The sequence below is a fragment of the Rana temporaria genome, chromosome 1 (assembly GCF_905171775.1).
Source record: "Rana temporaria chromosome 1, aRanTem1.1, whole genome shotgun sequence".
In the NCBI taxonomy this organism is placed as follows: Eukaryota; Metazoa; Chordata; class Amphibia; order Anura; family Ranidae; genus Rana; species Rana temporaria.
In genome coordinates, this window is record NC_053489.1 from 620805727 (window position 1) to 620831293 (window position 25567).

The window sequence follows — 25567 nt, forward strand, 5'->3', positions numbered from 1 at the left end:
AGAATGTAGGACACATAACAGAAAAACATTAAAGACTTTGAGGGGTAGTGACGCCTGAATCGAGTAACACATAAGAAAAGCAGCACTAGAGAAGTTGTGAAGACAGGAGGAAGAAGGGAGAACACTCTGATATTTGGAGACTCGAGTATGTGCTAAAACAAAGGCATTGGGCTCATTTTACAAATCTATAGCACAAGGTAAAGAAACGTTATTTTAGCCATGTGACTGTAATTGTCAAATCTCATTGAACTTAAAATATAATAACTTTTTAAAATGGAAGAATCCTTATCTGGGTGTGTTGGATTTGTGAATTGTAACCAGCAGACAATGGGAGCCAGCACAGGTATTGCGATAGGAGTTGTGATTAGTGGTTTATTTTTTAAAATGACCTGCTCTTCACCTAGAAAGGAGTCCTTCCAGAAATGGTAACAGATTTCAAATAAACTTAAAGGGGTTTAAAGGTAAAAAAAAAAAATTCCCTAAATAGCTTCCTTTATCTTAGTGTAGTCCTCCTTCACTTACCTCATCCTTCCATTTTGCTTTTAAATGTCCTTAATTCTTCTGAGAAATCCTCACTTCCTGTTCTTCTGCCTGTAACTCCACACAGTAATGCAAGGCTTTCTCCCTGGTGTGGAGTGTCGTGCTCGCCCCCTCCCTTGAGGGGGCGAGCAAGGAGAGTCAGGACGCCCACTAACACACAGCTCCTTTCTCTATCTGCAATGTAGAGAGCATCCTGACTCTCCTACTCGCCCCTTCAAGGGAGGGGGCGAGCACAACACTCCACACCAGGGAGAAAGCCTTGCATTTCTGTGTGGAGTTACAGACAGAAAAACAGGAAGTGAGGATTTCTCAGAAGAATTAAGGACATTTAAAAGCAAAATAGAAGGATGAGGTAAGTGAAGGAGGACTGCACTAAGGGAAAGGAAGCTATTTAGGGGAAAAAAATATTTACCTTTATAACCCCTTTAAAATACCGTATTTATTGGCATATACCGCGCACTTTTTTGCCCTGAAAATCAGGGCAAAATCGTGGGTGCGCGATATACGCCGATACCCGATTTCCCACGCCGAGTTTGAACACTGCCCCGGCATATACCGAACGCAGTACACTTGTGTATAGTCGGGCAGGCTCGGCTCCTCTCGCGCTCACGTCCTGGACGTACAGGACGTGAGCGCAAGAGTAGCCGAGCCTGCCTGACTATACACGAGTGTACTGCGCTCGGTATATGCCGGGGCAGTATTCAAACTCGGCGTGGGGATCTAGCGGGGAGGACGCCGCAGAAGGATGCCGGACCCGACGAAGAGGACACCCGAAGCCGCAGACGGACGCCGGACCCGACGAGGCCGCCGATGGACACCAGAACTGTAAGTACTAAAATGTTTTTTTACAGGAATGTCGGGTCCACTTTAGGGGTGCGCGCTATACGCCGGAGCGCGCAATACCCCGATAAATACGGTACTTTTAAATTGTGCTGCAATGAGTTCTCATATACTGTATTAACATTTCTATTGACAAATCCACTGAAATACACTGCCCTCTTGTGGCAATAGTTTAGAAAGCAAGCACCTGCAAACCAAGAACCAGTAAAATGTAAATGACTCTAGTTTGCAGGGGTTTTCCCCCAAGTTAGTTGCTACTAGTTTTAAGACCTGGACTATATGCACTTTTTTTAGTATAGGTTTATGATTTTTAAAGTTTACATTTTTTCTTTGTGAAAATACCAGGGCAACATGTTAAAAATATGCCATATATCTCTGCAATCTATTCACATTCCCTGTGTTCCTTCCCATTAAAAATGTTTCAAGTAGAGAAAGTTCCTGTTTATCTGCCAGAAACCCCAAGCAGTGTTTTCCCAGCAAAACTGAGCACTGACTGCAGGAGGAGAGCTGTTCTGTGATCCAGGAGAAATGTTTTGTGATTTGTTTTTCACAACTCTACCGTTAGGACTCATTCCCAGCACAGTGCACATTGGTGGAGCAAAGTGCACACACTAGTATGCAGTGTAAATATACAGTACTTACCTATTCTTACGCAGGTTCCCTCGAGACTGTGGGACCGATCCTATTTCAGGGCTTTTTGTAGGAGCTAATCAGAGGGGCTCCTGCTCACAGACTGGGACTCAAAGCTGATTGGCACATGGCAGTGTAGGCTTAAAGAGCTTGTAAACCTCAGACATGAATATGAACAAAGCATATGCCTCTATAGTGTGTATTTGGTTAAGAGCACTAAAGAGGTTATAAACCCTTGTTGTTTTTGTTTTGATTTTAAATAACAAACATGTCATACTTGCCTCCACTGTGCAGTTCATTTTGCACAGTGTGGCCCAATCCTCCTCTTCTGGGGTCCCTTAGCGGTGCTGATGGCTCCTCCCCGCATCGAGTGTCCACGTTGGAGAAGGCTCTTCTAAGGTGGAAACCTGTACGGGTGTGCTCCCGAGACCTGCGTCTGTGTTAATTCACACAGAATGAAGGACTCGACCCCGGCGCTGCGTCATTGGATTTGATTGACGGCAGCGGGAGCCAATGGCTGCGCCGCTATCAATCTCTCCAATACAGACACAAGACACCAGCTGGAGCTTCCCGGATGGAAGATGACAGCTTTCAGGTAAGTAAAATGGGTGGGCTGGGGGGCTGCAGCACTACAGAAGGTTTTTCACCTTAATGCATTAAGGTGAAGAAAAAAAACATCAGGGTTTTCAACCCGTTAAGTGTCATTTCTGTTTGCTGCCTTCTTCCTCTATCAGCATAAGTAAATTCTGACAAGTTTTCCTGACACCAAGAGACAAAGGGTGACAGGGGAGGGCTGCCCAGCATGCAGCCTGTGATAGACAGCCTCAGCTCTATTCCTGTTTGTGTTAATGGGGTTTGTCCCTTCCCTTCAATCAGCTCTAATAGCTGGATTCAGGTAGATGCGCGCATTTTTACTGCGCTCTAGCGTATCGTATTTACGATACGCCGCCGTAAGTCAGAGAGGCAAGTGCTGTATTCACAAAGCACTTGCCTCCTAAGTTGCGGCGGCGTTGCGTAAATGGGGCTGGCGTAAGCGTGCCTAATTCAAATGAGGATGAGGGGGGCGTGTTTTATGTAAATGGGTGGTGACCCGACGTGATTGAAGTTTTTTACGAACGGCGCATGCGCCGTCCGTGTACATATGCCAGTGTGCATTGCTCCAAAGTACGCCGCAAGGACGTATTGGTTTCGACGTGAACATAAATTACATCCAGCCCCATTTACGGACGACTTACGCAAACGACATAAAATTTTCAAATTTCGACGCGGGAACTAGGCCAGCTATTTGTTCGACTAACTTTGCGCCGGAAAAAGCCATACGTAAAGGACGTAAAAAAAATGTGCCAGGCGCACGTACGTTTCCGAATCGGCGTATCTAGTCATTTGCATATTCTACGCCGAACTCAACGGAAGCGCCACCTAGCGGCCAGTGTAAATATTGCACCCTAAGATACGACGGCATAGGAGACTTATGCCGCTCGTATCTTAGCCTAATTTAAGCGTATCTGGTTTCCAGAATACGCTTAAATTTAGGACGGCGTAGATTCAGAGTTACGTCGGCATATCTACTGATACGCCGGCGTAAAGCTTTCTGAATCCAGCTATAAGAGTTTTCCTCTGTGAACTCTAGAGTGTGCAACTTCAGCTCCCTGCTTTCTGAAAGCTCAAAAAAGCTGTATAAATGCTGGACATCGAACAGCTGTAGAGGAGAGAGGGCAGCAGATAAGCCGGAACAATGTAAGAGGATTTGTTTCATCTCCATGTATCACCTGAGTCCAGTCACTTCACTGGGCATATGTAAGGGTTTTCAGCCACTCTAAAGGCTAAAGGTTCTAAAGGCTGAAGGTATTTTACCTTCATGCATATTATATGCATGAAGGTGAAAAGAAAAACCGTGTTCAACAGCCCCCCCCCCCCAATACATGAGCCCCATCTCCATCCAGCGACGTGCACAAGAGTTTTTAAATGTAAGGGATGCTCAAGATTCTTTGGGCGACATGGACAGTTTTTTTGTTTTTAGAGGCTGTGAAAAGTGAGGCGCTGCTCCGTTTTGAGCGTGAAATTGTCCTTTTTCCCAGTTTGTCTGAGCTCTGGTGTCTTGTTTGGATATACTAATGATGATTTCTTTCTCCTTGCAGTGAGCCAAGGCCTGAGGAGTTCTGCTCTAGAAGATTGTGCTCTCTGTCAGGAAACCATCTCCTCCTCAGAGCTGGCTGCCAAGGCCCGCGATGGGGAATTTGAAGGTATGGATGGCTAATATAAAGTTGTGTTATAAATATTTGGTTCCATTTTTCTAAAACTGCTATACAGTGGTGTCTTAAGCCTCATACACACGATCGGACTTCCATCTGACTTTTCCGTGGATTTTTGTCCGAATGGGCGTTGGCCGTAAACTTGTTCTGCATACACAAGGCAGAACATTTTTAGCCAACTTTCACCAAATCACATGGTTTTTCAGCTCTTTACCGCCACCCATTGGGCAACTTCTGCTATTGTTGGCTGATGTTTAGCATTGGTTCTGAGCATGCGTGTTTGTACTTTGGACTTGTGTACACACGATCGGATTATCCTCCATCGGACACTTGTTGTCAAAGTTTGAGAGCATTCACAGTGGCCTGGATTCAAGAAGCAATTGCGCCTGTGTAACCATAGTTACACAGCGCAATTGCTTACTTGCGCCGGCGTAACGAATGCTCCTGATTCAGGATCCTCGTTACGCCGACTGCAGCCTAAAATATGCGCGGCATAAGGCTCTTATGCCCGCATATCTTAGGCTGCATTCTTGCGATGGCCGCTAGGTGGCGTTCCCGTTGTGCTCAGCGTATAGTATGCAAATTGCATACCAACGCCGATTCACAACGTTACACGAGCCCTGCGTACGCAGTTTACGTCGTTTCCATACAGCGTTTTTCGCGTAAGGCTGCCCCTGCTATTAGCAGGGGCAGCCAATGTTACGTATACCCGTCGTTCCCGCGTTGCGAAATTTCAAATTTACGTAGTTTGCGTAAGTGATTCGTGAATGGCGCTGGACGCCATTCACGTTCACTTTGAAGCAAATGACGTCCTTGCGACGTCATTTGCCGCAATGCACGTCGGGAAAGTTTCCCGACGGAGCATGCGCTCTACGATCGGCGCGGGAACGCGCCTAATTTAAATGATTCCCGCCCCCTACGGGATCATTTAAATTGCGCGCGCTTACGCTTGCCGGCGCGCCCACGCAATTTACGGAGCTACTGCTCCGTGAATCAAGGGCAGCGCAGTAAATTTGCGGGGGCGCAGGGCAAAAGTGTTGCCCTGCGCCTCCGTAAAAAAAGCGCAATTGTACCTGAATCTAGCCCAGTGAACATTTGCTAGTTGAAAAACCGAAAACAATTGTCCGATGAAGCATACACACGGTCGGATTGTCCGATAAAACACGTCAGTCAGACCGTTGTTGTCAAAAAGTCATATTGTGTGTATGGGCCTTTATTTGGACTGCTGTATTTCTAGTAAATTGCAATGCAGCAGCTGTATTGAAACTCCTTTACAAGCTCTGGCTTGTAAACAGATTCTGCAGCAAGCTAGGAGCAAGTAGGGGTCTATTTAGAAAGGACGGGTGATATCGCTACCTTATATTTCGCAGTACTTTTGCGTTCATTTATTTTGTTATGCAGAGCTTTACATGTATAATGCTGTGTACACACGATCATTTTTCGGCATGAAAGAAAAAGTTGTTTTTCAGCATGTCCGAAAAACTAAGTTTTTCCAACTTCATTATTAAAAACGATGTTGCCCACACACCATCGTTTAAAAAAAATGATGAACAAAGCGCGCTGACATACAACACGTACGACGGCACTCTAAAGGGGAAGTTCTATTCTCCTTGGGGCTGTTTTAGCTGATTCCTTGTTAGTAAAAGACGATTTGCGCTTTTTTGTCTGTTACAGCGTAATGAATGTGCTTACTCCATTATGAACGGTAGTTTTACCAGAACAAGCGCTCCCGTCTCATAACTTGCTTCTGAGCATGCGCGGGTTTAAAACGTAGTTTTAGCCCACACACGATCATTTTCTACAACCCGAAAAATGAAATTTTTTAAAGCAGCGTTAAAAAATGCAGCATGTTCGAAAAAAAATGTTGGCGTTTTTTAGAAACTGAAAAACGATGTGCAGCCCACACACGATCATTTTAAGTGACATTTTTTAAAAACAACGTTTTTTTCATGCCGAAAAATGATTGTGTGTACGCGGCATTATACATTTATATCAATCCCTACTATTAAGGAGCTTACAATTTAAAGGGTAAGTTCCCCTTTTGGAACATGTTACCTGTATTTAGGGTGGAACATGTTACATGTTCCAGTAGCTGTAGCCTCTCTTCTTCTGGCGCCCGCTGCCACATGGGCACGACATTTAGTCACAGTTTCCTGTGAATGACTTGACATACAGTACAAGTATCGTTAACCTTTGCGGCTGACTGCTTGTCGTTCTGGATGGACGGCGAGGTCGCTGAGGAGTGGCCTCATAGTTCATTTACAAGCCCTGCAGCTTGTAATCAGCCAACCCGTATGCAGGTACAGGCTGAAAGCTGCAGGGTTTATCTGCAGAGTCTGCCATTGCACTCCTGATACACCGATCATTGGTGCAATGCCTTCCAGGTTCCTTGGGGAAAAGATAAAAACTGCACTATTTTTTTTTCTTGGAAAAATATGCATATTTATAATACGACGGCGTATCTCCACGTACGCCATCGTAAGTCCGAATGTGCGCCGTCGTATCTATGCGCCTGATTCTTAGAATCAGTTACGCATAGATTTGGCCAAGATACGAGCAGCGCAAGTCTCCTACGGGGTACATATTTACGCTGGCCGCTAGGTGGCGCTTCCGTTGAATTCCGCATTGAATATGCAAATGAGCTAGATACGCCGATTCACGAACGTACTTGCGCCCGGCGTATTAAAATATGCGGTTTACGTAAGGCGTTTGACCGGCGTAACTTTGCCCCTCATAAAGCAGGGGTAAGTCATGTTGGGTATGAACGTTGGAACAGCGTCGTATTTTACGTCGTTTGCGTACGTCGTCCGTGAATGGGGATGGGCGTAGGTTACGTTCACGTCGACTAAACATTGAGCCGGCGTAAGTTAAGGAGAAAATTTGACGTGATACTGAGCATGCGCGTGCATGCGTTGTTCGTAAAGTGCGTCATTTACGCGGGGTCACGAATCATTTACAACCAACATCACGCCCACTACCAGTCTAGTTTGAATTAGGCGGGCTTACGCCGGCCCATTTACACTACGCCGCCGTAACTTAGAGGGCAAGTTCTTTCTGAATACGGGACCTGCCGCTCTAAGTTACGGCGGCGTAGTGTATCTGAGATACGCTACGCCCGCCTAGATAGGCGCTTCTTTAAGAATCTGGCCCTTACTTTCAGGCTGGGTTCACACTATTGTGAATTGGATGTGGATTTCGCTGCATCCAATTCGCATGTCAGGAGATTGTGACCGGCTTTCTATGGAACCGGTTCCCACATCTCCGGTGTGAATTGCACACGAGTCCTGTGACTCTTTTGGTCCATTTCTTGTCTGAATTCAGCCAAAAATGTGTTCTGAAATCGGACCTGAAACGGTGAACAGGGACGCACCGGACTGCTGCTGTGGGCCGCTCCATGCTGTGGTGTGAACCCAGCCTTCAGGTCCCTATATCACATTCATTCCTACCTATACTAGGGTCAGTTTAGAAAGAAGCCAATTAACTTAAAAGTCTCTTGGAGTGTGGGAGGAAACAGGAGAACCGGACACCCATGCAAACACTGTGAGAACATGCAAGTAGCATTGTGGTTGGGAGTCATACTGGTGACCCCAGTGCTGCAAGGCAGACATGGTAACCCCTGAACCACTGCACAAGGCAGCCAGCCTTTTAATATAAAGGAGCTGAAGCCAGCATACTGTATTCATATAAAGCAGCTGAAACATGTGGTTTTCTATGGCGATTATTCTGGCTGATGCAACAAAGAGAACTCCGTGATTGGAGGAATGCCAGACATGTGACATTGAATGTTAACATGACAGGACCCCCCTCACAGATTTAAAAAACATTTTTTAGCAACGCTTTAGAGCCACAAAACTGGTGGAGTGTTAAGCACATCTGTAACACACCATGTTGTGCGTTATAAATTTGATGTTTTTTTAAAAAAATGTAAGCTGTGATATGGCCATGGCTAGGCCATACTGCTGTTTATAGATGGGCCCCAATGTAATCCTTGGATGCTCAATATGCAAACACCATCCTAAAAAGTGAGTGCTTTGCCATGTCCCCTTGCCAACTCTCCATTGGGGGAGTTTGGGCCTTGCCTTTAAGGGGGGCTGCTATAGCTCTGAATTTGGAGCTGAAGGTTGCAATTATATAACAGTGGTTTGAGGGACTACAGGACTATTCCAGAAGATGAGGTCTCTGCTGGCATTGTGGGTGTGTGCAGTTGGCATTAGCTCAACTTGATTGGGTTCATCAAATGATAGGTTTCATTTAAATCACTAGTGCCTCGTACACACGACTGTTTTTCACGACGAGAAAACTGCCATTTTTTACATCGTCGACAAAACCGGTCGTGTGTATGCACTCTAGCAGTTTTCTCGACGAAAAAACTGCCCGCAAAAAAATTGAAACCAGCTCTCTTTTTTCTCGTCGTGTTTCACGTCAGTCTTTTTCTCGTGGCGAAAACCGGTCGTGTGTATGCTTTTCCGAGGGGGAAAAAAACGTGCATGCTCTGAATCAAGTATGCAGCCCAAAGGGTGGCGCCTTTAGAAAGGAACTTCCCCTTTATAGTCCCGTTGTACGTCACCACGCTTTGGTCGGACGTTTTTTTTTTGCATGAACGTGTGTATGCAAGTCAGGCTGGAGAGGAATCACGTCGTGATTAAACAACAAGAAAAAAACAATGGTTTGTACTAGGGTTGTCCCGATACCACTTTTTTAGGACCGAGTACAAGTACCGATACTTTTTTTCAAGTACTCGCCGATACCGAATACCGATACTTTTTTTTTTTAATGTGATGTGACAGTGGCGTTTTTTTCTTTTGTTTGTTTTTTTTTTTACTTTTTTTATTTTATTTTTTACAGTGGCGTTTTATTTTTTATTTTTTTAGAGGGGGGGTAGTGGATTGTCAGTGTGTTTTTGAATTTTTTATTACCATTTACATTTTTTTTTATTTATTTTTTTATTTATTGCAATTTTTATTTTATTTTTTAATCAACCCTGTTGGGGGGGCTTTGGTGAGATATCAGGGGTCTTAACAGACCTCTGACATCTCCCCTTTGAGACAGAGAAAGGGACTAGGGATACAGATTCCCCTGTCCCTTTCTCAGCAGCATCAGCTGCGCTGAAAATGAATGCAGAGAAGACAGCGTCTTCTCTTCATTCATAAACTGAAACATTGTAATCAACAGGTTACGATGATTCAGTTCTGTGAATGGACAGAGTCATCGCTGACTCTGTCCATTCGGAACAGTAAGGAGCCGGGTTTACCGGCTCCTACCGCCGCTCTCCATCCTGACAGTTCCGGGGGGGGGGCACAGGGGAGAGACGGAAACAGCGGGGGACGCACGGGGGGAGAGAAGGAAACATCGGGACGCACGGGGGAGAGAAGGAAACAACAGGACGCACGGGGGAGAGAAGGAAACATCGGGACGCACGGAGGGAGAGGAGGAAACATGGGGGGTCACGGAGGAGAGAAGGAAACAGCAGGGGGGGCACGGGGGAGAGGAGGAAACAGCGGCGGGGGACAGGAGGGAGAAGGAAACAGCGGCGGGGGCACGGAGGGAGAAGGAAACAGCGGCGGGGGGCACAGAGGGAGAAGGAAACAGCGGCGGGGGGCACAGAGGTTGAGAGACTGCATAAAAAGGGAGGGGGGGCTGGAGGAGGACACAGGACAAGTATCGGGTAAAGCATCGGGAGCATTTGCCCGAGTACAAGTTGTGACGAGATCCTTTCTCGCCCGGTTCTGCTCTCCCGACACTCCTCTTGCCCCCAGTGAGTCAGCTTGCAGATTGCAGCGTCTGATGGTCCAGTCATCCAAGGTTCCGGGGTCCGAACTACAGCTATGTGCCATTCAGACCCATTAAGAACAAACACCAGGCAGGCTGTATGTAAGTTCAAGCAGGACTCTTTATTTTCAAATACACAGCACACTTTTATACAGAATTTGGAACATCCCACTCCCAACAACCGCTTTCCTATTGGTCAATTGTAAAGTATCCAGTCTTCACTCAAGTCCTCCTTGACCATGCAAATGAGGACTTGAAATAGTCAACAGGGATTGGTCCAATAGCTTGGATAGAAAGACTTGTGTATTGAGACAGAAGCCCCAGGGGGTAATCAATGTACACAATAACCCGGTCTACTTAATTACTACCTCTGAGAGGTTACATTGCTTTAGACAATAGAATGCTAATTCAATGCTCCTGACAGGAGGCTTCTGACCTTTAGAACAGTACAAAGGCACTTAGCATAAACACTTACATCTTCAGACGGGCTGTCTCCGACAGAAGACACCCACACCTGATAATCACAAAGGCTTTAAACAGGCTTATCACATAATGGAAATGTCTCAATATAGCTCAGTAACCACTCCATTACTCCAAGGTCCATGACACAAGTACTCGGGCAAATGCTTGGTATCGGTCCCGATACCGATACTAGTATCGGTATCGGGACAACCCTAGTTTGTACGCAGCAAAAAGGCTTACAAGCAGGCACCTTTGCACTTGCATTCATTTGTATTGCACTTACATTCATCAATATAGATAACAGCACTGTGCCAGTGCGCAATGACGTCACATGCCAAATTATTAAGGTGTGATGTCATTGTGCGCTGGAACGAATCTTGTTGGGTTGAAACAATACTCTGACGCTGTTTTCTATATTGATGAATGTAAGTGCAATTTTTTTTTTAATACATTTTTGTGATTTTACTACACTATGAGATGGCCTTGTTCTCTTCTGTGATGTATCTTGTCTTGAGAGAGATCTGGCTTATCTGATGCTGGAATTGGAAGGAGTGGTGCTTACAGAGTGAACCGAATTGTGACTTATATCTATATGCCTGGTTACCACATTTGGGTCCAAAACTGCACTATTTGACCAATCCTTGGGGTGGTCAATCCTTGGGGTGGTCAATCCTTGGGGTGGTCAATCCTTGGGGTAAGAGGCTGTGTGATTGGTTTGACGATGGAGGACTTTTCTTTGTGTCTCAAGCTCCAACACCCATGTGGATTTTGCTTGGACCTTATTACTATTACTCTTGCATGTTTGCACCTTTCCACATCTACTTTGGTGGAGTTGCATGTAAAACAACTTTTGTTATTTGAAAACTGATAGTGCTGCACTTATTACTATTTATTGTATGATGTGTTTTTCCCACCAAATGTGCTAGCTGCTCTTTTACTCTTTTATGTTTCATGCCCGAGCTCAAGTGTCTGTAATTTAAAAAAAAGCAGTTGTGTCCTTTAACCACTTCATTACTGGGCACTTAAACCCCCTTCGTGCCCAGACCAATTTTCAGCTTTCAGCTCTGACGCATTTTGAATGACAATTGCGCGGTCATACAACACTGTACCCAAATTATTATCATTTTTTTCCCACAAATAGAGCTTTCTTTTGGTGGTATTTGATCACCTCTGCGATTTTTATTTTTTGCGCTATAAACATATAAAAACAGAAAGTTTTGAAAAAAAAACACAATATTTTTTACTTTTTGTTATAATAATATCCACATTTAAAAAAAAAAAAAAAATTTCTCTCGGTTTAGGAGGATACGTATTCTTCTACATATTTTTGTTAAAAAAATCGCAATAAGCGTATATTGATTGGTTTGCGCAAAAGTTATAGCGCCTACAAAATAGGGGATAGATTTATGATATTTTTTTTACTAGTAATGGCTGCGATTTTTTATTTTTTTTTTGTCAGGCCTGCGATATTGCGGCGGACTTATCGGACACTGTTGACACAATTTTGGCACCATTCAAATTTATACAGCGATCAGTGCTATAAAAATGCACTAATTACTGTATAAATGTGACTGGCAGTGAAGGGGTTAACACTAGGGGGTGAGGAAGGGGTTAAATGTATTCCCTCGTTGTGTTCTTACTGTGTGGGGGGAGGGGACTGACTGGGGGAGGTGACCGATGCTGTGTTCCTATGTAAAGGGACACAGACCGGTCTCCTCTCTCCCTGACAGCACGTGGAGCTCTGTGTTTACACACACAGAGCTCCACGTCCCTGCTGTCACCGACGATCGCGGGTGTCTAACGGACATCAGGGCCACCAGGCACTCGCATCGGCTCCCGAGCGATGCGCCGGGCACGTTGTTTCCCCGCTGCGCGCCCCCAGCGGCGCGCACGGGGAATCACAACAACAGGACGTCTAAAGACGTCCACTCGGCACTTGAGAGCCGCGCTGTGTACGTCTTTCGTCTATAGCGCAGCACAGTGGTGTAGTGAGCAGCACTTTCGCCTAGCAGCAAAAGGTTCGCTGGTTCGAATCCCGACCACGACACCATCTGCCTGGAGTTTGCATGTTCTCCCTGTGTCTGCGTGGGTTTCCTCCGGGTACTCCGGTTTCCTCCCACACTCCAAAAACATGCTGGTAGGTAAATTGGATCTCGTCCAAAATTGGCCCAGTATATATGTATATATGTGTGTATGACTGTGTGTCCCTAGCGTGTCACGATCCTATGGGGTAAAAATGACCGCACCAGCCAAGCAGATACTGGCTGGAAAAAGCGCCCAGAGGCGATTCAGTTCGCTTGCGTTGCGCTATACAAGTCATTCATTCATTCATTCATTCATAGCGCGGCCCTCTAGTGGTTAAAATAGGACAGCTTTAAATCACACTGATCATGAAGTATGGATAACTTTGAATATGGCACGTAGTCAGGGCAGCCATCACAAATTTTGGGGCCCCTTACACAGCTTTAGGCCGGGCCCCCCTGGAGCAGAGATAAGGGGGGTTGTGATAACGAAAGTGTTCTCTTCTTTTCTCTCTCCTGTCGCGAGATGATAAGTGGGACAGGGGGGTTTGGTGCTGACGAACAAAACAAAGTCAAGTCTTCTCTCCCCTGCCACAAGTTGCTAAAGTCAGGTAGAAGAAAAAAATACGGGGGGGCGGTCCCTGCCGCGAGTTGCTAAAGGTGGTGGGGGGTCAAAACGAAATGGCGGCCCTGCGTGTAGTCATAGACTCTCCTGCTGACAGGTAGGGTTCATGAGCTTAGCTAAGGGATGCTGGTGAGGGCCTATTAGCAGGACAAGTTTGTGAAGAAGAGGCATTCTCTAGTACACATCGGTCTCATTTATTTCACTGCCTGCTAAAGCAATTTTAGGAATCAAATTCCCTGAAGCACAAGGTGTGTGTGGGCCCGATCTTCGAGATGCCACTGAAACACATATTTTCTCTTAATTTGTATTCCCTCATCGTTATCCGCTGTAAACAGCTGTACTTATTGCCTTGTGTGTTTGAATAATGCTTACCCAACCTCCCACTGAACAATAGACCCGCTCAGTAATCGTACAAAGCAGCTGGATTTACGGGACGCAAGTTTGGGTAATGCAAGGCCATACCATGCGTCAATTCCCTGCCGGCATTATCTGTTGGGGTGTTTGGAACTTTATAAAGGGAGACATGTAACGTACAGCATTGTTACACCAGCCAATTTGTAATTTATGGTTTGAAACGGGGCCATTCTATTCCAATCTGCAGCCAGCTACGCTTTTCTAAAATAACAAGAAAATAAACATTTTTCTTCCTGACAACCAAGGCAGCAGTTAGTTCTTAGTACAGAAAAAAAATCTCATCTCACCGCAGTGCTCTTGGCTTTTCGCAGATGAACGCACAAAGCTCGCAGTCACTTTACAGACATTTCCCACAATGGTAAACTATATTAACAAATTGTTCTTATTTGCTATCTTTGTGCGGGCGTAGCGTATGTTATTTACGCTACGCCGCCGCAACTTACACGGGCAAGTGCAGTATTCACAAAGCACTTGCTCCGTAAGTTGCAGCGGCGTAGCGTAAATGGGGCCGGCGTAAGCGCGCCTAATTCAAATGAGTATGAGGGGGCGTGTTTTATGTAAATGGATGGTGACCCGACGTGATTGACGTTTTTCCCGAACGGCGCATGCGTCGTCCGTGGAATTTCCCAGTTTGCATTGCTCCAAAGTACGCCGCAAGGACGTCATTGGTTTCGACGTGAACGTAAATTACGTTCAGCCCTATTCGCGAACGACTTACGCAAACGACGTAAAAAATTCATAATTCGACGCGGGAACGACGTCCATACTTAACATTGCGTACGCCTCATAATAGCAGGAGCAACCTTACGCCGAAAAAGCCTAACGTAAACGACGTAAAAAAAAAGCGCCGGGCGTACGTAAATTTGTGAATCGGCGTATCTAGGTCATTTGCATATTCTACGCCGAAAACGCCAGCTAGCGGCCAACGTAAATATGCACCCTAAGATACGACGGTGTAAGAGACTTACGCCAGTCGGATCTTAGGCTAATGTCGGCGTATCTTGCTTTCTGAATACAGAAAATAGATGCACCGGCGCAGCTTGGAATTTACGCAGCGTATCTATAGATACGCCAGCGTAATTCAATGCTGAATCTAGCCCATACACTGCATTACCATCCCAAAGAGCAGAGCACCACATATGTATGAAAAACTCTACACATAACATAAACAAGTGTCATTCCCCAATTTCATATATGTTAAAACATAGAAAGTCCACAATATCATTGTTTAAATAATGCATTTCATTGCATGCGTGCTCCAGATAAAACGCCCCCTCACCTCTCTCTGCTGCCTCTTACCGCAAAGGTCAACCCACACAATGGTAAGGTCAACCAAACTGTGTGCAATACGGGTCTTTCTCCTTTATAGAGGGCATACTGAGAAAGCAGTGGATTCCACATGCCACTCACAATACTCAGAGTCTATTGGAGAGGGTAGCTGGTGGTCATCCTACCCCTTCCCCACATATTCCCCTTGAGGTTCACCCCCCCCCCCCCCTTTCCCCCACCTCTCCATCCTGTCCTTTCTCTTTTCTTTTGTTCCCCTTCCAGGGCCGATCCGCCCTATAGGCTCACTATGCAAGCCGCTTAGGGCCCCCAAATTACTAGAGGCCCCGCCTGGTGAGAAGTCATTTTCGCCCCCTCACCCCGCTTCTCAACTCGCTGGCTGCATGGGAGAAGAGGTAAGAAGTCAGCACCCCCTGCTTCTCAATTTAATGTAAGATGTCATTTCCGACAGCAGAACACCCCCTACCCCCGCTTCTCAACTTTCTTTAATGTGACATGTCACTGTCGTCAGCGCCCCCTGCTTCTCATTTTTAATGTGCCATGTCAGATTGCTTAGGGCCCCAGGGAGGTCAGGATCGGCACTGTCCCCTTCTATACTAATTCCTCGCATAGGAAGGATGTGGAGTAGTGGGCCGACCTAGAGGTTGGGTGCTATTCCTATTCCCTATACGATTTACAGTACAACCAGAAGCTTGATAAGATTTTCGATGCATGTTCGAAGGCCCCCGTGCCATGGTGACTCCGTCAGGTTTATAATACACTGAAGTATCTTTTCTCTAAATAATTATATCTCATCAAACTACAAGGGAAATCTTTGTATCTTCATGTCGGTTTATTTTTGGCTAAACGTAGAGGGCAACACTGATTGGTTCTTACACTCACAAATATTTGACCTCTGCCCCTTCTTTATGGAACCATGTACTCTTTTTGGGTATGTTTTTTGTAGTACTTTCTGTATTATCTGTTAAAAAAAATCTCAATAAAATGTTTGCGGGGGGAAAAAAAAATCAGATTGTTCCTTCTCTAACACTTTTTGTTTTCCATACAGATCCTCCTGACTGGGTCCCGGATGAAGCTTGCAGTTTGTGCACCGCATGCAAAGCTCCTTTCACAGTGATACGCAGGAAGCATCATTGCCGCAGCTGTGGCAAGGTAATTCATTTTCTGTCTACTGTACACCATGCATCTTCATCCACTTATTGCATGGTTGGTTGAAAAGGTCAGAGGTTCTAAAGACCCTGTTGCCAGTTCCGCCTGCTCCTTTCATGCACGTTGCAGTTTACCTCTTCAGCCCCGGAAGGTTTCACCCCCCTTCCTGACCAGAGAATTTTTTCCGTTACGGCACTGCGTTGCTGTTAACTGACAGCGGTCGTGCAACGCTGTATCCAAATAAAATTTGTCCTTACAAATAGAGCTTTCTTTTGGTGGTATTTTATCACCTCTGCCGTTTTTATTTTCTTGCGCTATAAACAAAAAAAAGACTGACAATTTAAAAAAATATATATATATTTTTTTACTTTCTGCTATAAGACATACCCAATAGAAAAATGTTAAAATCAAATTTCTTCATTAATTTAAGCCAATATGTATTCTGCTACATATTTTTGGTAAAAAAAATCCCAATAAGCTTATATTGATTGGTTTGCGCAAAAGTTATAGCGTCTACAAACTATGTGATAGATTTATGGACTTTTTTTTATTTTATATATATATATATATATATATATATATATATATATATATATAAAATATACTTTACTAGTAATGCTTTCTAACTGATGCGGGGGGTGCTGTGACTGGAGGAACACAGAGATACAAGTTCTCTATTTTCCTCCCTCACAGAACGGCGGTCTGCCTTGTTGTCTCTCGCGGGCACCGGACATGCTGATTGGCTCCTGTTGTGTCCAATCACAGCTGTAGCGGGTCGCTGTAATGTTCGTGGGATACCTCACATGTGTGGCGCGAACACCATTTACATATTCAGATGCGACCTATGTATGCATTCATTTCTGCATACAAGCATGAGGCGACGGGGCGTTAAAAAAAAAAAAAAAAAAAATTGTATCCTTATTTTTTTTTTTTTTTCACACTGTCCCTTTTAAAGAATGAGTTCACCTTTGGGGACATGCTATATGTTCCACTTGTTTTTAATGTGGAACATGTAACATGTTCCCAGTGCTGCTCTCTCTCCCTTTGAAGAAGTTCCCTGTTCTAGGTGTCACCTTTTCAAAAATGGCAAACACTCATTCATTCACAGAGTTCTGTGTATAAATGAACTACGAGTCCCAACATCCTTTGCGGCTGGCAATTTTTAATTAAAGTGATTCTAAAGTCTTTTTTTTTTTTTTTTATTAAAAGTGTTTCAAACATGTCATACTTACCTACTCTGTGCAGTGGTTTTGCACAGAGCAGCCCAGATCCTATTCTTCTCAGGTCCCTCGCCGGCACCTCCTGGCCTCTCTCTCCTGTTGAGCAGCTTGCTATGGGGTCACCCGAGCCGAGCCGCAGCTCCCTGTGTCCATTTAGACACTGAGCCGTGGCCCAGCCCCCTTTCTCTCCTCATTGGCTCACTGAATTTGACAGCAGCAGGAGCCAATGGTGCTGCGCTGCTGTCTCAGCCAATGAGGAGGGGAGTCCTGGACAGCCAAATCTTTTGTGCAACATCACCGGATCTAGTTGGACCTCAAGTAACTTTTAGGGGGGGCTGCTGCACACAGAAGGTTTTTTATATTAATGCATAGAATGCGTTCAGGTAAAATACCTTTTGCCTTTACAACCACTTTAACTACCACGGTTCTGTTGAACGCCATGAAACTCTCTGGCTGTAAAATGTACAGGCAGATAACTCACACTTACAGTCTGCAGGAGACCTGTATAGCATTGGCGATCTGCTGATCGCTGGTGCAGTGCTTTCCAGGCTTCTAAAAAAAATATATAGTAAATGCACATTTTTTTACCTGCAAAAAAAAGTGTATTTATAAAAAAAAAAAAATTGAAAAAAGTGAACTTATGCTTTTAAATAAAAAAAAAATGATCTTTGCTTTCCACGAAAATAAATGACAGTGTTTACAACTGCCAGAGCCAGAAGTGATGCCATACCTGGGTCCAAAAGACCTCTGATGTCTCGCCTGTCCTCCAATTAAACCAATGCAGTGCCAATCAGAGCTGTGTGGATGTGTATATAAACATGAATGTTCCTTTAAAGGCAAGGGGCATGCAGCCGTTCCCGGGGTGTGTGGAAGCAATGGAGCGCTGGCAGAGCCGCAAGAATGCTTCCATCTGACAGGTGACAGTCCGCTTGTAAGACCTATACACTTGTCAGTGTGTATAGAACCACCCTCTGCCACCGATGTACGCGAGTGTCAGTAAAGGGGTTAAGGGGCTTCTTCACATGTGCCTTGATCCCTGAAGAGCAGTCTGCATTCAGAGTGCTCTTCAGAGAGTATTTGAAAGGGACCGGCTTTAACCCCTTGAATCCGACACTAGCGCAGTTGCAGAGCACTTGCAGCGAAGCTCTATTCACTTGAAAGCGAAAGGGGGTATAATTTCTGCCATATCTGCAAAGTATTGTGGGAGCTTTATGTGTACACCCCTGGCCACTGCCTTTGCAGCTAAAGAGGGAGCAATTAGGCGGCGGTAAAAATATGTGTCTCAAACGCAGGGTTTTACAGCCCCTCCACTGCTAGTGTGCATGAACCCTAAAGGACTTGATGGTTATTGGGAAGTCAGAGCCCACACACTTTGTATGGAAAATGATTTTATGTTGTGTTGGAGTAGCCCTTTAAACATCCAGTATATGAGGGCTGTGGGCAGGCTGATGGTTGTACAGCTCATTTACTGCTCCTGTCATGAAGGAGTTGTGCTGCAGAAAATGACAGCGGGCCTGTGTAATAATCTTGTATAAATCACACCCGCTCTTGTGCCGCCTTCACTGCACTTCCGCATATATTTTCCAGACATTAAAGCCGTAGTGAATCATGAAACAATTACCAGGTCCCCGGTGAGACGTCACTGCATGTAAAACAAAGGGTAATTTGATAGAAATGTAATGTAAAGATGTTGAATCATGTTGCTACATCTCATTATTCACATTTTTATTCTGTGCTTGTACAATCCTAGTTGCTGCAAGGTCATCAGAAAGGCGCCAGCCGCCGTTTGTAACGCATAGGTTTGCAATGGATGTGGGCCATCAGAGCTGTGTAGATGAACATGCATGGTCCGTAACGGCAACACCAAGTCATGCTATGCTTCATGTATGAAAATGGGTGTCCCTGGCAGCCAACCACATTGTGCCTTTTGTTTTCTCTCAGTGGTAGAATGAAGGGAAAATATGTTTTCGATACTTTTTTATATGCGGTTCAACGTTTGGTCTTCTCTTCTTTTTTTTTACAGTATAAGTTTGGTCTTCTCTTCTTAAAAAACATTTGGGTTGTAGTCTTGGTTTAGTAAAAAGTGACCAACAAGAACAAAGACAAATTCCCAGATCAACTTACCAGCCAGTTTGCAACAAACTGAACAGTTCACGTTAAAAACAGGGGTTATGTTTGCACACATTTGCAAATACATGCGTAAGCTGCAGAGGGCGCGACAAGGCACCCCAGTGTTATCTGTAACCTTAATTCAAAAACTTTAAGAGCCTCCATAGTAGGAGCACATACTATATATAGTAATGGATTGATTGAGGTCTGGTATCCCTGGAGGGAGCTGACTCCTCCTTAAAGGCATAGGATACCCTGCAAATAGCACAATGGCAGCAAAGATGTCCGGTGCGCCCCTTCACCAAATAACCAATGGTACAAACAAACGGCAACTGCCCCAACCTATAACTGGCCTTAACAGCAAGAAGCACATGAAAGGGAGACGCATGTCAAATAACAAAGAACAAATTCCCAGCTTAACTTACCAGCCAGCCGGCACCAATCCAAATTGTCCTGTCCAACAGTTCATGTTAAAAAATTGGTTTAGTTTGCACACATTTGCAGATGCATGCATAAGCTGCAGAGACCACATCACAGCACCCCGGTATTATCTGCAGTCCTAACACTATAGATTTTGAGAGCCTCCATAGTAGGAACTTATTTAGAGTAATAGGGGGGTAGGTATGCCTGGAGGGAGCCTATCCCTCCTTAGGCACAGGGACACACTGGACACCCAGCACAAAGCTAGTAGAAAGTGAGCAGTTATCATTTAGGTTGTAAGTCAACGCTCAAGGAATTAGGCAATACACATGCATAGCCACAGCTCCATGATTTGGACATTTTGTGCCTCTTCCAGCCCTTTGGATGTTGGGGGAGAACAATAGAATAGGCAACCTGCAACATCATATCTACAGTCCTGTAGTTGCATTTTCTTAACCGGAAATAAAGAATGAGATTAATAGGAAGACTCTGCAGACAAATATTGTGAGTCACTAAAGTCTTAAAGCTGAATTTCAGGTATGCTCTTTTTTTGGTCTAGCTTGGATCAGTGTAAGTATTCCAATCTAGGTGGAAGCAGAAAATTACTGCAGTGTCCACTGCCACTAATACCAACATCCTCACTGTGTTATAGATCTCATGCTCAGTGGCTGGTCTCAGCGGCGGCCAGTTCATAAGGGGTGCAGGGGCGCCATCCCCCTAATTTCCATGCAGGGCGCTGAACTCATAGGTTTCTATGAGGTTTTTTTTGGAAGCACGTGATTAGAGTCTGAGGCTCTAATTGGCTTCAAAAAGGTTGGGCTCTGCGCCCGAACCCATCCACTTGTTACATTAGCGAATCAATATTCGCTATTGTCTTTTAGCTTCTCCTCCCATGCCAATCAGGACAGGAGGTGGATCTTAAGAACGTATTAGCCGGGTGGAGATGCCAGGGAAGCCGCAACTGGATGGGGCGAATGCGGACCTAGTGGGGGGTTTGTTTGCCACTTCCGCCACTGGCTGGTCTGCTGCATAGCAACCACAAGAGTTGCCTGCTCAGCATGGGTGCTTTGCATTTTCCCAATGAGTATAAGGTGTCTCTGGACGAGATGGATACCATTGTCTCACCTCTCCACTTGTCCAATCAGAGAAGACTGCATTCCTTGAGAAAATGTGGAGTGTTCTTTGAATGCCACTTGTGCTAAACTAGCAACCCCCTTTGGTTACTATGCAGCAAGGTAGCCACTCAGCACGGAACCTGGAAGACCATACAGAACACTGTAGTAGCAGGTAGCCACTCTGCATTTCCAACTTTCACAGTGATCCGCCAAGCATTGACGCCTATATGGACGTAAAATTTATTGCACCCCCCATATTTGTATTTAAGAATCCCTAGTGAAACAATTTATGTCAAATTCAATGTTAAGACCTCTAGATTTCATAGTTTGTAACTTCTAAATCCACCTCGATTCTTGTTGGCTGAGAGATTTGACCTCATCTTTTCCTCTCCGATGACTTTTAAATTTTTCCAAACCCCAAAATTGCAGCATTGATGGATCTTTATTATCCCACGCTGAGATGGCTTCACTGTGTGGGAGTGTGCACGAGAGGCAGCCAACAACCGAAGCCCCATAGTAACTCTATGGGTGACGTCACTTCCTAGGCATTTCCCAGCCAATGTCTCTCTTGGACACAGTTTCCACCGCTGGAGACCGGACCAGATCGGCTGCAGAACAGGTAAGTACAGCGATTTTTGCTTTACAGGACTAGATAGGTTAGTCTTGAAATCGGGCATTCAGTAGGATTAGAGTTAGTTTTTGCCTAAACTTCCACTATAAAGTGTTTCTAAAGCATAAAGGTTTGTTACCTTACTGCATTCTGTATATTATGGTAAAAAACAACCTTCTCTTATTAGGATCCCCCAGAACTCCCCCCCTTATACTTACCCAAGCGCGATCTTGATCCAGCACCATTCTCTTCCTCCTCAAAAAACAAAGGGAAGCAGTGGGAGCCACTGGCTCCTGCTGCTGTCAGTCAAATTCTGTGATAAAGAAACGGGGGCAGGGCCAAGCCATGCTGTCTGTGTTTATGGAGGCAGGCAGCAATGGCTTTGATTCAAGGCCGCACCAGTGCCCTGATAGGAAGCAGCTTCCTATGGGGGCACTCGCCAAAAAGAACTAGACAAAATCACCAGCTGGTGAACCCAGAAGAGGAGGTTCAGGGAAGCTCTGTGCAAAACCATTGCACAGAGCAGGTAAGTCTAACGTTTATTATTTGTAAAATAAAATTACGTTTTACAATCACTTTAATCCCAACTTTACCAAACATGGAGGTCTTTGCCCCATCTTTCCCCTATTGTCAGTTCTTCTTTGCTACCAGCAATATTTTTCGTATATAGCCAATGTTCTGCATTGTGACCAGTATATTGACTTATGAATTTTCTTTCTTTCTTCCAGATCTTCTGTTCCCGCTGCTCTTCCCACTCTGCCCCACTACCGCGATATGGGCAGATGAAACCAGTCCGCGTCTGCACACACTGTTATATGTTCCATGTCACTCCTTTCTACAGCGACAAAGCTGGGATATGATGTCCTGACACACCTCTCCCACCTCGCAGGCAGATGGCTCCTAAGTCTTGTTGCTTTTGACCCACGCCAAGAATTACTCTGAGAAAGGGACTTTGCTGGAGGCATGCTGGTTTTCATTTAAAAACTTCTTAATACCTGTACAGAGAAGTTTGATTATGGATTTTTTTTTCCTTTATTTCTTAAGCTGCTAAAGAAAAGGATGAAATGTCTGTGGCTCCCAGCTTCAGTACAGTCTTCCAGATGTTTTGGTTCTGACATGACAGACACCATGACACCATAATGCTTTGAAGATCCTCACTGCGTCACGGATTACCTTGAGTGGTAAAGATTACCAGATTGATTGTAGCATCTGTCACAGCACACAACTCTGAGGCATGGCTGCACGTCTGTGCGCTCGTGAACGCTGCCGTCACCTGCACAGTTACGCTTCCATTTTACCTTTTGTCGCCGTCTCCCTTTTATTTGAGGAAAAGCAAATCGAGCAGAAGAGTTGTTTTGTGTTCCAGAAGAGAAAAGACGGTTTGTGTACAGAGCAATATTTCACAGTGTCAGGACGAGAAGTCATTTATTTAGTAATACTTTCTGTATTTTAATTTATATAGTTTAAGGTAAACTCCTCTCAAAATCAATAATTCAATATTGTATTTTTTTTAAACAATGTTTCAGGGACTTTGTGGGGGAAGATGAGATATCCCCTCCAGAATTTCCAACTAATGTACCCATTACAAGGCTAGATTGTGGTACTGTACACCCTCCATATCATGACCCACCAGCTAGAATGTTGGAGCTTCATATAGGTTTCAGTGCCAAGCACTTTGCAGACAAAGAGGGGAGGGCTATTGTTTTAAGTAGGACTACTGTACACATAGCAGGCTAAGCCCCTCTGTAACACCCCAACACAGATCCAGGAACGGTTCCTGCAATGAGATGGGCTCTCCAATATCAGAAACTTTGAAGCTGCATCTAGAGTGGGCTTCAGGATTTGTACTTGGTTCAAACATCTGTATTGGGGGTATAAAGTAGATGGGGGAGGTGCATTGGCTTGGTTTTACTATAATGATAGATCTTTATGCCCTTTAGTTAGCAGTTGATTGGGACCTTTTCTGAAGTACAGTCAGACTGAATGCCCATCAAGCAGGCGATCCCCCTTCTTCCATTGACAAGTCTTCTCCCAGTGCAAGGAAAACTGGAAAAAGAATACAGAACGCGCTTTTGGGACTCTTTAGTCCATTAGTGAGCTTTTACGAGAAAAGAGTAGTTGGTCCTACCTCTGCAGAACACATGCCTTCATCTATACCTAGCCCTCTAAGGGAAGCATCTCTGTACTGTGTTCCATGTGCTACCAGTCACTAGAGCTAAGTGCTTATGACCTAACAACACAGAAATGAAATCCTAGTAATTTCTTATGTTTTTTTTTTCATCTTTACAGAATTTCAAGGATAAAGGTAGAAAATAAATTTGTCTTGAAAGAGAAGTTTGTGATTAAAAAAAAATAAAAGTTTATACTGATTTAGGTGGATGCAACATTAATCCCCCGCCGGCACTGCAGTGAGAACTGAGTGATCAAACATTGCAGATCGCTCAGTTCTTTTGCTCTGCCTCGAACAGAGAGCCATGACTATCTATGCTCTCCCCTCCAGTGCTCATTGGCATGTTGGGCTGTGGAGGGGGCGGTAGGACTTGGTTCAAGCTCTCAGCAAATTGCTGAGAGGCTGAGCCAGGTGTCAGTCCAGACTTCTGGGCGGATCTCCAACATATATTTCCTAAGTCTGGACCAGCTGAATGACGTCAGCCAACAGCAGGCTTTAGTGGTCACGGAAGTAAAGAAGGAACTGTACTCCTGTGATCCACATAAGTATCGCCAAAAAAACTTTGGTTACACGTCTCGTTTTATTATGGCCAGTGTGGTCTTCTTGCTTTTCCTAACAGCTAGGAAGTACACCAAGGGAGTACAAAGGGCTATCTGTCGACAGAAGTGACAAGGACCTTGCTAGGTGTGTAGAGGGTCAAACTGCTACAGTAAATCCTCACTAATGGAGTGTCTGAGAGTGGGTGTCTTATGTCACCCAGCCATACCAAAATTTGATTTATTAGTTTTTGGTGGAGTTGTTCTTTTAATACACAGCAATAATTTTTTTTTTTTTTTTTTAAATAATACATATACATATTCAGCTGCTGAAAACAAGACACCTCAGAACCTTTTATTTTAACTGGAAAAAAATATTGCTGATGACTCCATACTGGACATGGCGTGACATGAATCCGGTGATGGAGTGCATTTCTGTAGTTTTCACGTGTGGAACTATAAAAGTTCCTGCAGTACTTCCAGAGTGGTTTCCCAACAGAAGAGACTATAAGTGCAATCCATTTACTGATGTACAGCCAAGGATAGGACCGACTAGAACTGTCATTTATTGGGTTCAACAAGGCTCAATCACCCCATACCAGCTGGTTTTATTTGTTTCTGTTAGCAGGATCTCTGAAGGTTCTCAGCTCTGCGAACCTGCACCAGGGGAAATACTTTCTGCTGTATTTGCTTATATTTTACAAAAAGAATGTCCATGTTTGGTATCCTAATGACTGCTGCTTTCATTTAAATTACAGTGCAGGGTTTTCATGGCGGCAGAGTTTTCGTGGCTGGCATCTCTGGAGATATGAGAAGTCACTGGGTAGTTTGACATAGTCAATTAAAATAAAATAAAACTTTTCTTTTTGGGTGGATATGTCCTTTAAAAGTGAGAAAAGTGTTTGTAAACCATTACTTATACCCATTGAAGTGACTGGCCTCAGGGAATACACAGAGATGAAAAAAACCTCCTACATAGGTTATAACTGTTTATCTGCACTACAGCTGTTCAAAGTGCTGAATATTTAAAGATCGTCAGAGTTCAAAAAAAGGGGTCGGAGAGCTAAGCTCAGTGAGGAGAGCCCTGAGAGATGATTGTAGGGAAGGGACACATACCGCCTCCGCATCGCACACGGGACTAGAGCTGAGGCTGTCAATCTGCTGGAGATCCCTCCCCTGTCACCATTTTTCTCGTGGTGACAGGAAAGCTTGTCCGAAGTGATCCATGCTGATAGCAGAGGAATGAAGCAGTAGACAAAAAATGACACTTATGTCGCATACACACGATCATTTTTCAGCATGAAAAAAAAACGTTGTTTTTCAGCATGTCCAAAAAATGAAGTTTTCCCAACTTCATCATTAAAAACGATGTTGCCCACACACCATCGTTTTCAAAAA

At 44.6% G+C, this 25567-nt stretch overlaps 1 protein-coding gene across 2 annotated transcripts in view; it reads left to right on the forward strand.

Moving 5' to 3' along the window:
* The window catches only part of ZFYVE28 (zinc finger FYVE-type containing 28), a 338158-nt gene extending 312946 nt beyond the window's left edge, over positions 1-25212 (forward strand). For both annotated transcript variants that reach the window (XM_040335304.1, XM_040335305.1), the window contains 3 exons: positions 4149-4253; positions 15889-15992; positions 22192-25212. In XM_040335304.1, the coding sequence (XP_040191238.1) occupies positions 4149-4253; positions 15889-15992; positions 22192-22323 (341 nt within the window). In that variant the 3' untranslated portion in view covers positions 22324-25212. The remainder of the gene's footprint in view (positions 1-4148; positions 4254-15888; positions 15993-22191) is intronic.
* Positions 25213-25567: the final 355 nt, after the last annotated feature.